The sequence below is a fragment of the Heterocephalus glaber genome, unplaced genomic scaffold (genome assembly GCF_053883595.1).
Source record: "Heterocephalus glaber isolate CG9 unplaced genomic scaffold, H.glaber_assembly_v1.0 deba00001687, whole genome shotgun sequence".
NCBI lineage: Eukaryota > Metazoa > Chordata > Mammalia > Rodentia > Bathyergidae > Heterocephalus > Heterocephalus glaber.
In genome coordinates, this window is record NW_028258412.1 from 8109132 (window position 1) to 8123100 (window position 13969).

The 13969-nt window shown below is 42.3% G+C and overlaps 1 protein-coding gene across 1 annotated transcript in view; it reads right to left on the reverse strand.

Annotated features, from left to right (window-relative positions):
- Prr14l (proline rich 14 like) overlaps window positions 1-13429 on the reverse strand; it is a 66085-nt gene extending 52656 nt beyond the window's left edge. Inside the window, 5 exon segments of the mRNA XM_021257249.2 lie at window positions 3521-3906; window positions 3909-4035; window positions 9637-9905; window positions 11426-11546; window positions 13234-13429. Coding sequence (XP_021112908.2) covers window positions 3521-3906; window positions 3909-3984 — 462 coding nt within the window. The 5' untranslated portion in view covers window positions 3985-4035; window positions 9637-9905; window positions 11426-11546; window positions 13234-13429.
- Between the last annotated feature and the right edge of the window lie 540 nt (window positions 13430-13969).

Genomic DNA, 13969 nt, shown 5'->3' on the forward strand with positions numbered 1-13969 from the left:
TAGGGCTGGGGATTTAGCTCAGTGGTTTTGCCACCTGCTGTGCAAGCGCTAGGACCCAAGTTTGATCCCCAGTAACCCTCCCCCCCCCAAAAAAAAGAAGTCCATGGTGGCTCACATGCCTATAATCCCAACAAATCAGGAGGGTGAGTCAGGCTAATCTCAATTTCAAGGCCTGCCTGGGCAACTCAACAAGATCATGTCTCAAAATAAAATAAAAGATGAGCTGGGGATGTAGCTCAGTGGTACAGTAGTTGCCTAGGTTTCATGAGGACCTGGATTTGATCCCTAATATCAAGTACACATAGGAAGTGCATAGTGCTGGGATGCCTCATTCCCAAGGAGGTCAACTGCCATCATTCAGTTCAAGCCCATATGCCAGGTTTCTCCACTGTGAAGTAACTAATTTCCTCCTTTGTAATCAATATGTATCTTGTGGGCAGACACTTTGAGACAATGTAAACATCTGTTTCTCATTTGAACTTTTAGCCACTAGTTTTAACATCTACTGATGATTCTGGAGGTAATTATTACAGTGAAGCACCAGATGATGATTTTCTATTTCCATCATTCCTTATTTATTTTTGTTTTTTTCAGGCAGGGTTTCACGCAGTCCAGGCTGGTTGTGAACTCACTATGCAGCCCAGGGTGGTCTCTAACTCATGGTGATCCTCCTGCCTCAGCCTCCCACATGCTGGGATTATAAGCATGCATCATCACGTCCAGGTAGTGAAAAAATTTTTTTTGAGACAGGGTCTTGTACCACCATGCCCATCTTTATGCATTTAACTGGAACTCTGTTAGGCTTTTCTCAATTTGTTCTATTATTATTAGTAGTAGTAGCAGTAGTAGTAGTAGTAACACTTTGTGCTAGAAATGGAGCCCAAGGCCTTGCACTCTATCACTTAACTGCGTGACTCCCAGACCCCTCAATAATAATAATAATAATTTTTTTTTCTTTTGGTGGGGGGGGGGCGGGGGCGGGGGCCGGGGGGTGGGTTGGTACCAGGGATTGAACTCAGGTCCTTGCACTTTCAAGGCAGGCGGTGGAACCACTGAGCTAAATCCCCGGCCCAATAATTATTATTATTATTTTGAGGGAAGGTCTTGGTTAGTTCAGGCTAGCCTTGGACTCACTATGCAGCCCAAGCCAGCCTCAAACTCATGATGATCCTCCTGCCTCAGCCTCCCAAATGCTGGGATTATGGGCATGCAGCACCATCCCCAGCTCCCTACAATCATTTTATAGTAGCATAGATTCATAGATATGTTTTATTCTACGGTTCAAAATTCGTCATTATTTATTTTGAGCTTAAATCATTTCAAATTTGGCCATGAAAAAAATCCATACAGTCTACACAATTTTCTGAGCAATTTCCCACACATTGTTTTAGGCTCATTTTGTGTTCTTCCGTTTGCTGCTTTGAAACACCCATTTCTCCAAAAAGGATTGACATCTTTCTTTCTTTCTTGTTTTTTTTGGTACCAAGGATCGAACTCAGGACCTCATGCTTGCCAAGCAGGCCCGGTGCCACTGAGCTACATCCCCAGCCCAGACTGACATCTTTCATTGGAAAATTGTACAGGTTGAATATCCCCTACCTGAAATGCATGGGAACAGGAGTGTTTCAGATATCAAAAATTTTTATTTTGGAATATTTGCATGAGAGATCTTGAGGGCTGGGATCCTAGTCTAAACACAAACTTCTTTTTTCTTTCTCTCTACATTATTATTATTATTATTATTATTACTTATTTTGGAGAGTCTGTCTGCTTAGACTAGAGTTAAACTCCTAGGCTCAACAGAGCTTCCTGCCTTGTTAGCTGGGATCACAGGAGTGCACCACTGCACCCAGCCATTTATATTTTATATATACCTTGTAACATGTAATTTGAAGTAATTTATACAATATTTTTAGTAATTCTGTGCATATGAAGCTGGGTAAGGTGGTGCACGCCTGTAATCCCAGCACTCAGGAGGCTGAGGGAGGAGGATCACTGTGAGCTCTAGGCCAGCCTGGGCTATACAGCAAGATACAGTCTCAAAAAAAAAAACCCAACAAAAAAGTGTACATCAAAATGTCTACATTGAACCATCACAAGTGCTACTATTTAGATGTGGTTTGTCCCTAACAATTCATGTGTTAGAAGTTTAGTCTTCAGGTTGGCAGTGTTGAGGTAGACTCTTTAAGTCACAGGGGTTCCACCGTCAGGAATGGATTAAGGCCCATAGCACAGGAGTCAGTTAGGTCTTGTGACTGGGTTAGTTCTTGAGAGCAGAATGTTATAAAGTGAGTCCACCTTCAGCCCCTTTCATGCATAGCCAGTTCCCTCTCCATCTCCTTGACACTGTATGACACAGCCAGGGTGCCCCTGTTCAAACTAGTGCCATGCCATGCTACTTAGACTTTTCAGCCACCAGAATCAGGAGCCAAATGAACTTTAAAAAAAATACCTTACACCACCTCGGCTTATTTTGTTATAGCAACACAAAATGAACGACAATAAGGAATCAGATGTGTAATTTTTCACTTGTGGCATGATGCTGACGCTCAAAAAGATTCAGATTTGCTGAGTGTGGTGGCACATGCCTGTAATCCCAGCACTTGACAGGCTGAGGCAGGAGGATTGCTGTAAATTGAAGGCCAGCCTGGCCTACATAGTGAGTTCAAAGCCAGCCTGAATTACATAATAAGACCCTATTTCAAAACAAAACAAACAAACAACCTGTCTCCTGGCCCTATTTCATATACCTACACTCATGTATTTCTCCATGTATTGTACATTAATAACTGTGTGTTCATACCTGATTAACTCCAATTTTAACTCAACACTATGTGGTTTATCCTATCACTACCCCCTAAACCCCAGCTTTATAATTTCTTTCTCTAACAGGTTGCCCTTGAAATCATTCTCCCCCTACCTCAGCCTCCAACTGCTGGGATTAGAGACATCCACCACCACCACCACAACAGGCTACATTTGATAGTTTTTATTATACCTTTTTTGTGTGCATGTGTGATGCTGAGAATTAAACCCAGGGCCTTCACACTTAGCAACATCCCCAGCCCATTTTTTATATTTTATTTGTTTGGGTTTTGGTTTTTTGAGACAGGGTCTCACTCTGTAGTTCAGGCTGGCTTTGAACTATGTAACCCAGGATGGCCTCCAACTTGTAGGATCCTCCTGCCCCAGCCTCTCGAGTGCTAGGATTACAGGCATGTGCTACTATGCCTGCCTTATTTTTTATTTTGAGAGGATCTTGCTAAATTGCTACACAAGTGCTTCTTCCCCTCATGTGTCTGATGTGACACAAATGTTTTACAAGATCTTCAACAGAGTTTGAGTGGTGGCGCATGCTACATAGCAAGACTGTGTCTCAAATAACAAAAAACTAAAATAAAAGTTTCAGGAATAAGCCATAAGCTATCTATTAGTGTATCTATATTTTATCACCGGAAGTATTACTCTGCAAAGCTGTCATTCACACTCAACTCATCTGAATCAAGATCTCATTTCTTACCTGACTTGGGCTGATCTTTTCTTCAGCAGCTGTGGAATGTTGATATGGGTCTTTCTTTCCTCCCTCACAAGGGTCTTTGTTTACTTCTGCCTGGTCCCCTTGATCTCTGAAGACCTTTAGCTCCATGCTCTTGGTTTTCTCTGCCCTATTTGAGATCTCAGAAGCCATAGAACCTCCTGCAGTGGGGTCCACTAGTCCACACCACCTAGGCTCACCCCTATTATCCAAGGTCTCAGAGGTTTCTTCACAACAACTTTCTGCATGGGTCCTCTGCAGCTCCAAGGGTAATGTTCTACTCTGGCTTACAAGAGAGCTTGAGGCTCCAGGTTTTATATCTGGAATCACACTTGGCTCAGGGTCAGCATGAAGCTCTTTGGAGACACTTACTGGGATAATTCCTGTACCATGGCAGACATGGAGGAATCATGCAGAACTGGCCGAGTCTCTACTCCAGATGACAGCATTAGGGCAGATGTAGATTATGGAGTCAAGTCTTTTACATCAAATGTTTCACCCTGACACAAATCAAAGGAAGGGATATAAGTTTAAAACCTTGACAGAGTAAAAGAAATCTGTCTCTGTTCATACCACCTAAAATAAGGAAAACAAATTCCACTTCAAATGCTAGCATTATCTGGCACCAAAAATTGTTCCTTAAACAGGCTGTGAGCTGGGCATGGTGGCACATGCCTGTAATCCCAGCACTTGGGAGGCTGAAGCAGGAGGATAGTGAGTTTGAAGCTAGCCTGAGCAACACAATAAGATGCTGTATCAAAAACTCAAAACTGGGCTGAGGATGTAGCTCAGTGGTTTTGCCGCCTGCCTCGCAAGTGCAAGATCCTGAGTTCCATCCCCATTACCAAAAAAATTTTTTTAAATAAAAAAAATATATATATAAAACAAAACAGACTGAGATTTGTGGAAAAATACATACCTAAACCTTTAATATTCACCTGTCTAATCCTCTGAATAAGTCTCAATTTAAATTTAAAGAACCAGCAAATGTAGATGAGAATAAGACATGATTAAGTATCCAAGGATATACCTGATGTACATTAGAAAATAAAATATTTTTCTACTTTTCAGGGCATGAACTTTGTTTTGCTCACTGATATATCCCTACTATCTAGAATAGGTGCCTGACACATAGTGGGTATTTAGTATTTGTCGAATGAAGGCATACTAAAGGACAGAATAATTTTATATGCTGACTTGTGATCTTTGAAGGAAGACATGGGAAAAATGGATATCCATTTCTGTACTGCTTACCAAATACCTGAGCTATAATGACCTGCAACAGCACAAAACCCTAACCCAGTTCTTCAGCAGAATCCTTCCTGACTTTAATCTAGCATCCTGAGATATTCCACATGCTTTCACAGACATCACTTATTTGATTTACACAACTCTTTGACCTAAATAGAGCACCTAACATCTTCATGTTATAGATCTTAACACCACACTTCAGGTTAAGTGACCCCCTTGGGGCCAGGGATTTAGCTCAGTGGTTCTGCCGCCTGCCTTGAAAGCTCAAGGTCCTGAGTTCGATCCCCCGTACAAAAAAAAAGAAAAGTGACCCCCTAAAGGTTAAAAGGTTACAGATCTTAACACCACACCTGAGGAGGTTAAAAGTGATCTGCCTAAAATATTACAGAGAAGGAGGGCAATCCATGGGATGTCTATTGTGTCAGTAATTTTCATATTTTGCAATAGCTGCTGAAAACAGGTTATCTGCTGAATATTTCCAAGTAATTCATAATACTATACTATAAAAGAGGTCAAAACATACACACACTCAGGACCAGGATTTGCTGGCCAGTAACTTTTCCATTTTAATCCACCAAATATGTATAGTATGTAAACGAAATTCACCTGGACCTGACCAAGACAGAAACTGGTTAACCAATTTCACACTTTGATTTTTCATGCTTTCCCTAACCCCAAACAAGAGGAGGACAGAAGGTAAAATTTAAGGAACTGTTCACAAAGGTAAAAGGATCTAAAGCTACACAACTAATTTAAATACTGGAAATTATAGGAAATCAGATTGTTGGTCCACTGCAGTTTAAGTAACAACAGAGGAACTGATCAATTAAAACAAGTGAGCTGAAAAGAAATAACATTCAAGAGCCTGTCTCAAAATTTAAAAATTAAAGCAAAGAGGGGATCCTGTGGATATAGCTCAGCACTCCCTAAGTTCAATCCCCAGTACTGAAAAAAATAAACAAATCAAAATGAATTTATTAGCAAGGAGAGATAAAACTTGTATAAAGGAAGAGTATAGTGAAAATCAAATGACATTCTCCATGTGAAAGTCTTTCATAAACTGGGGGCATTTTAAATTTAAGGCTGTGTGTGTATACAAGGGGGGGGGAGAGAGGGTAACAGGGAGAGGGCGGGAGGGAAGGCGTGAGAGAGGGAGAGAGGGAGTGTGCAAATGTGTGCACGTGTGTATGTAGGGGTTAGTAGAGATAGAGTAGAATTGCTGTTTGATGCTAAAAATAAGTAGAAAGCACTCAATTTTAATCTGGTTCCACTTCCTTCTCCCAGCAACATACACAATCCAGTTTTTGGTTGTCACACTACATAGAGACCGGAAGAACAAGCACAGGAAAGAATACTGTAAAGATCATGTTTGCCAAACAAAATCAACTTCTTAGGACTCTGCCACTTGGGACCCAAGAGTTCTTCATTCCCTGTCCACTAACAAGGTATAAATAGTCTCAAAAGTTAAATCTTTCTTTCCTTTTTTTCTTTTAAGACAGGGTCTCTATGTAGTTTAGGCTGGCTTTGGACTCACTATGTAGCCCAGCCTGGCGTCAAACTCATGGCAATCCTCCTGTGTCAGCTTCCGGAGCATGTGCCACCATGCCGGGATTCACATTAATCCTTAACTCTTCCCTTCTCAGGTTTCATGATTTTTTTTGTGAATGGTGGTGCTGGGATCAATCTCAGGACCCAGGCAAGTGCCCTATCACTGAACTATGCCCCCAGTCTTACTTTTATTTTATTTTTTATCTTGAGACAGGCTATCAGAGTTGCCCAAACTGGCCCTAAAGTTGTGATCTTCCTGCCTCACCCTCCTGAGTAGCTAGAAGTACAGGCATGTACTACCATTCCTGGCCATTACTTTAACTTTTCCCTCAGCCTCTGCTACAACTCAAAGCTATCCCTTTGGGTCAGGGATGTAGCTGAAGGGGAGAGTGCTTTACTAACATGTGCAAGGCCCTGAGTTCAATCCCCAGCATCACAAAACAACAACAAAAAATACTAACAAGCTGGGCATGGTTGGGCATGCCTGTAATCCCAACTACTTGTGAGGCTCAGGCAGAAAGATCACAAATTCCAGGACAGCCTAAGCAACTTATTAGCAAGACCCAGTCACACACCCCACCCCACCCCTGCCAAAAGTAGGGTTGGAGGTATGGCTCAGGGTGAGAGTGCCCCTGGGTTCAATTTCCAGTACAAAAACAAACAGCCAAACAAAGCCACCCTACACAAAACAAAGGCAAACAAAAAACTGTCCCTTTAAGCATAGTTATCATATGACCTAGCAATTCCACTAATAGGTATATACACAAAAACATGTCCACATAAAATCCTGCACACAAATATTCTTAAGTAGTACCAGTCACAATAGCCAAAAAATTAGAAAAAAATCAAAATGTTTATCAACTGAGTGGATAAACTATAGTACAGCTATACAACAGAATATTATTCACCCATAAAAAGGAATGAAGTACTAACGCAGGTTACGACATGAACAAATCTTAAAGATACTGTGATAAGTGAAAGAAAGTAGTCACCAAGTACCACATATTATAGAGATCCCATTTATGTGAACCATCAAAAATATGCAAAACTATAGACAAAGTAGTTTAGTGGCTGCATCAAGCTGGAAGTGTGGGAGAACTAGGGAGTGCCTCATGTATGCTAGATAAGTGCTCTACCATTGAGCTACAATCCTAGCCCATGTCAACTATACCTTAATAAAGCTGATTTAAAAAAAATAGCTGGAGTTACATAAAGGTCAGTGATAGGGCACTTAGCTTGCATGTCTGAAGCTGTGGGTCTGATCCCAGTACTGGGGGTGGGGAAAAGAAACCTGTCTCTGGCCTCAACTTTTCTTTCAATTCCTGACCTTTTTCACTGACAAGGATGGAGACAACCCCCCACCCCCAACTTAACAAGTCTAAAATAGAACCCAAGCCAGGTGTGATGGTGCATGCCCATAATCCCAGCACTTGGAAGGCTGAGGGAGGAGGATCGCCATGAGTTCGAGGCCAGCCTGGACTACATTGTGAGACCCTGCCTCAAAAACCAAACCAAACCAAACCCAACCCAACCCATTCAATCCAATGAATAGCTAACTCTTTCTACATGCAAACAGCTCTAAAAAACAAAGATGAATAAGATATGTTCAGTAAACTTAGGGGTGTGTGTGTGTGTGTGTGTGTTGGGGATTGAACCAATGGTCTTAAGCACATGCTTTCCCACTGAGCTATACCTCTACCCCTACATGCTTATTCTTCAACCTGTTGCCTCTTAGCAATATCATCACTTGTCTGTAGTTCAGACTTGAATTCCAAGACATAACTACCACTGACCTGTCACTCTACCTGATTACCACTCTCCATTTGGTTACCATTTGTAACCTGTGGACTCGACTCCTCTGATGTCTCAAATAAACCACAGTTCCTTCTATTCCTACTGTCCTATTTCAAGATTTTGTTCCATACACTGACCATACAGAATCATGTGCAAATAAATCTACTCAACAGACATTTATCATAAAGAATACTCATAAGCAGACAAAATGGTACAAAATGTTCCTCATGGAAAAGTGCCTTTACCTTTCCTATGCCTGCATCTATACTGTAAATAGATACTGGCCAGAAAAGAATTATAAAGGATTGATCACTGAAAAACAACTCCTAAAATACCGTAAGGCTATCATCTCTCTATTTTTGGATAGATGGTGTAGAGTGGCGATGTGGATTGAACCCCAGCCTTTTTAAAATTTTGAGAGAAGTTCTCGCTAAGTTGCCCAGGCTGTGTTGGAACTTGTGATCCAACTGCCTCAGCCTCCCAGAGTCCTGGGATTATAGTTGTGTGTCATCAAGCTTGGAAATCATCTCTTGACACTTGTGTTTGAATGGAAATTCTAAGAACTTTCATCCTTTAGAAGAACTAGAAATACTCACTATGGAAGCAAATACACTTTCTCTCTTTTCTAGTTCAACTATGGGTCCTCAAATTTCTGAGCAGAATCTGCCGTTGAGTTACCAAAAATAGTTGAAGGTTGTTCTTGAACAAGAACAGCTGGACCCCTCAGAGGTGAAATGATATTTAGATGCAAGCCTAAAGCAGCAGATCAAATCATTCTCAGCTCACATTGCCACCTATCAAACTACTGGCAGTGCCAGGCCAGGGATTTAGCTCAGTGGTGCCACACCTGCCTGGCAAGCGCAAGGTCCTGAGTTTGACTCCCGGTTACCCCCCCTCCCCAAATATTGGCAGTGCCATAAGACTGCAGTAACAGAACACAATTTTAAAAAACACAAGTCCTCTAAAACTAAATTGCTGAACACAATGGAGCAATCAAAACTGATGACATAGGGGCCGGGGATTTAGCTCAGTGGTTTCGCCACCTGCTGCACAAGCGCAAGGGCCTGAGTTCAATCCCCGGTACCAAAAAAATACCAAAAAACAAAAGACCGATGACATAGCTACATGTGCACACCTGTTAGCCCAGCTACGTAGAAGGCTGAGGTAAGAGGATCACAAGTTCAAGGACAACCTGGGCAACTTAGTGAGACTGTCTCAAAATAAAAAATGTAAAAAGCTGGGCATATAGTTCAGTAGTATGGCACTAGCCTACCATGTTCAAATCCCTGGGTTTAATCTTTAATACTGCAAAAACAAAGACTGATAATGGAGAAACATATCTCTACAAAGAAAATGGCCTGGGCTGGGGACTTAGCTCAGTGGTTTTGCCGCCTGCTTCGCAAGCGCAAGGACCCGAGTTCGATCCCCGATACCAAAAAAAAAAAAAGAAAAGGGCCTGAGAGAGTAACTAAATAAACATCACTGCAAGGTGGCAAGGTGGTACACACCTGTGCATCCCAGCTACTCAGGAGGCTGAGGTAGGAGGATCACAAGTTTGAGGCCATGTAGCTCTCAGTAGTTCTGTATTAGTGGTAGACTGCTCGCCCAGCAAGTGTGAGGCCCCAGTGCCTTGGTAAATAAACAAGTAAACATCGGGGCTCTTGATAAAATATATATGCACATAAAAATTTTTTTGAAAGAATACAAACTGGGCTGGGGATTTAGCTCAGTGGTGCTGCCACCTGCGTCCCAAGTGCAAGGTCCCGAGTTCAATCCCCTGTACAAAAAAAAAAAGAATACAACCCAACATTAACAGTGTTACCCTGGGTGATGAGATCATCAATGATTTACTTGTATGCTGCACTTTTTAGAAAAACAGTATGAATTATTTATGTTAAATTTTAAAAATTATTTCCCAAAATCTAAATGCACAGCAATAAAAAGTTTCATCTCTTTATCTTATCAGAATCTTTCCAATTGTCAGCTCTCTGCTTCAACCATCAAAGTTTTAAAAGTATTAAAACAAATCTAAAGTAAAAGAAAAAAGTACACATGCTTATAAAATGTGGACAGGGATTTATTTACAGCTTAATCCTTTCTAATGATTTACGATCAACTCACCGGGTGAGGACACCAGATAATTACCTGGTTTGAGATCTAAATAAAAAATAAACCATTGATTTAAGAATGACTAGCCAGCTGTTACTGGCTTGAGCAGTACTATTGCTACTCATCTTTACATAACACAAATAAATATTAGATTATTTAGGGAATGGATTTAGTACTGGAAAAATGACTAATATTTATACAAAGTATGTAGTGAAATTATTCTGGTTAAGGGCTGGGGATTTAGCTCAGGGGTAGAACGTTTGTCTAGCAAGTGTGAAGCCCTGGGTTTGGTCCTCAGCACCAAAAAAATTTTTTAAAAAGCAAAAAAAAACCCCAAACATATTCTCGTAAAAGAAATTATTTTGAGTTAAGAATAATTATCTCCTGATCATTCTGTTTCAAATGCAAAAGTACTGAAGACAGCAGTCTCATAGCTGGTCTCCAAGTCAGGTCCCTATTCTGACTATTCACTAATAGCCTCCAGCGTGTCCAGTGAAAGTTAAGTGAACTTTCCTGGATTTGTTTTTCCCATGTAAAATGAACAAGTTAGACAAAATAATCACAAAGGATCCTGAAAACCTTAAATACCCCAAGATTCTAAATGATAACTTTTCTTTTTGTTTCAGCAAAGAACACCTACAGACACCAACAATAGGGGTACACAGCTCAGATAAACCTCCTCCCATAAGTAATCAAGGGCACCTGAGGTAGTTTAAGAACACTTTATATACCAAAAAAATAAAAATAAAAAAAGAAGAAAAAAAGGAAAGCTTGTAAGTGTCCCTTCAGGTAATGAGGCAGTGTTAATTCCTATGCCACCCCCCCAAAAAATCCTAAAAAAACCCAAAACATGGAAAACAAAAATAAAAAACCTACCAGTGAAGGATTAACATTGCAGCTCTCAACCTCATTAGACTATACTGTAATTTACTAAAAACCTGACTGAGTGGCAATTACTTGTCATTCAACACTCTCCAAAACAAAAGTTCCACAGGTAAAAAATTTACAACAATAAAGCAAAAAAAATAAAAATCAAAAAATTAAACAAATGAACAAATGAACAAAGAAAACAGAAAACCATGTGCCCCAATAATCCCGAGACTGAAGGTCTCCCTCCCTTTAATTCCAATAAAGGAGCTGTTAATAACACCAGGCGCTGCCATGCTTGTGTCAAGGAACAATACTCACAATAATGATCAGGCCCTCAGAAGTTCCCAACACTCCTTTCACCTTGAGAAGGGGGCTTTCTTTTCCAAAGATTCAGACATTGTAGCCAATCCCTCCATGAGGGAAGGAGAAGGGGCCTCTTCTTGAGGGACAGAGAAAGAAAAACCTTTTAATACAATCTCAAGGCAAACTGAAAGCAAGACAGAGAAGCACATATACTAAACAGGGCCCAGCTCTTAAACATGGAGTGTGCAGGAAATCTCAAAAGCATCAAGCACTGTTTCCTTTTTCCTCCCTTTATTAACATGCAGAAAAAGGACCCCTCTGTCTCCACACAGGGAATGAAACAGTGAAATGCTCCTGATTTCTACTCACACAGACTCCTTGAATAAAAGATTTTCCTCTTTTTCAGTGGGAGAGGAGAAAAGGAACCTTCTGCACTAATCTATATAGACAGAACTGAGTCCTCTCTTCAAAGGTAGTCTTTATTTTTCTTGGGATAGCAAGAAAAAGGAAGAAGTTAGAATCATCCTCTTGGGTGGTGAATATAAAGGAGGCTGTGTAAATAGAAAGAAGCTCGTTTTTGTCACTAGAGCAAGCAGGGGGAATGAGAAAGGCCATCTCTAACAAGCAAGAAATGATAGATAGGTTCTGTGGACAAAGAAAAGGCTGACTTTGGCATCTGATATCTCTTCCTCTTAAAGAGTACTGACCTGCTTCCAAAAACTGTCTTTTTCCTGATTATTTTCAGTGAGGCCCTCTTTTATTAATTGGGGGAACAGAATACGGTAGCCTCTAAGAGAAGTGTTTCTTTCTTCACCATGGGGTGAGGAAAGTCTTCCTTTTCTCCAGAAAGGATACACTGAACACTTGTTACTATGGGTTGGGAGACAGTGCGCAAAAACATCAGCCGCTGCTTTGGGGAAGATAAGTTTCCTTTCCTAACAAGCTAATAGGAACAACTTACCAAAATTTACTATCTACTAAGCATTTATACAAATTCTCCCTTACCCCTCAACAAGTCTAAGAGTTCCCAAATTAGAGATGGGCCAATGGGAAGTTAAGTCATGAGCCAAGGTCACAAAGATGTTAGGTGGAAGATACGGACTTGAAACTATCGAACTTCAAAAGTCACGTTCTTAATTGTGCAAGGGAAAAGGAGCTCATCGCACTTCAAGAGATTTGAAAGAAGAAAAGTGAGGGGCATGATGGGGGGAGGGGTGTGCCCTGCTGGTTTCTAATGCCATAAAGTAAATTCAGTGTTTTCCTCTCTAAATCTTGGGGTAAAGGTGAAAAACGAAGGCGGGAAGGTACTATAATTATTCATAAGGGAAAGGAAGATCGTCTCTCGCTTCTAGAGAGGCTGAGTTTCCCTCTTCACTTGCAGGGCGCTGACCAAATTGGGAGGGGAAGTAGTCTCATTTGGGTGATATCCCTTATCCCTTCTTAGGCTAAGTTCAGAATTTCCTGTCGCATCCTGGGAGTGTCTTTCTCCGCTAACAGACGGTCGAGAGCCAAGGAAGAGAGCAAGCCCTCGACAAGGGGCGTCGTCCTCCACAAGTTGTGGGTCCCCTGCCGATTGAAGTAGGAGTCTCCACCGTCGTGGCATTTGGAGAACCTGTTTTCCTCTAGCGAGGCGAGGCCTGGTCTCTTGCCTCCCTTTGGGTCGTTCCACCGCCCGCAACAGCGCAGCCTCCTCGGTTCCCTTCCGCGCCCCCAGGGCGGGGGGGGGCTCCCCTTTGGCCAGGACCGCCCGACGGAGGGTCCCCTCGGGGTTTCTGCGGGGCCGGGCAGCTATGCCGGAAGCCTTCTGGCTCCCGGCTTCTTACCCTGAGACCTGCTCCGCGGCCTGCGCTTGCCCCTCCAGCTTGGTCTCTGCAGACGCAGCCCAATCGCCGCCAACTCTACCTGCGCCTACGGAGCCAAAAGCCCGTGGGCGCTCCGGCCACTACCGCCTCTCCGTCTCTATGGTCCTCCCGCACTTCCTCATCCGGGGCCCGAGCCAGCCATGCGGAGTCGCCCAAGTACCGCCCCCGTACCGCCCGCGAGCGCGCGCGCGCGCTCTCCAAGGGGCGGCTCTTCCTACCTGGGACCTCCCGCCCTCGGATACCCAAGGCAGTCCTCAACCCCGCCCCTGCGGTTCAGACTCTTAAAGAGGAACACACTTTTGAACTGGGCTCCTACTGAGGCTCAGGGCCCAGGGCCCAGGGTCATTGCCTTTATCCATTGCTATTACTCGTGTTCACTCCACCATTTTTTTGTTTTTTGTTTTGGTGTTTTTGGTACCGGAGATTAAACTCGGGACCTTACGCTTGCGAGGCAGGCGGCGAAACCACTGAGCTAAATCCCCGGCCCCACGATTTTTTTTTTTTTTTATTCACACTTGTGCTAGCCTAGGAAGCATCCCTGTTTCCACCCTGGTAGCTTGGGTGACCTTTTAATAACTGAAATAAGTATTGTAGGTCACGTCACTAATCTGTAATCACACTGACCACTAAATCTAAATGACACCTCTGCTCCTAGTTGGTTACAGCATTTTGTTTTTATTTCTTTTTTTTTCTGTAT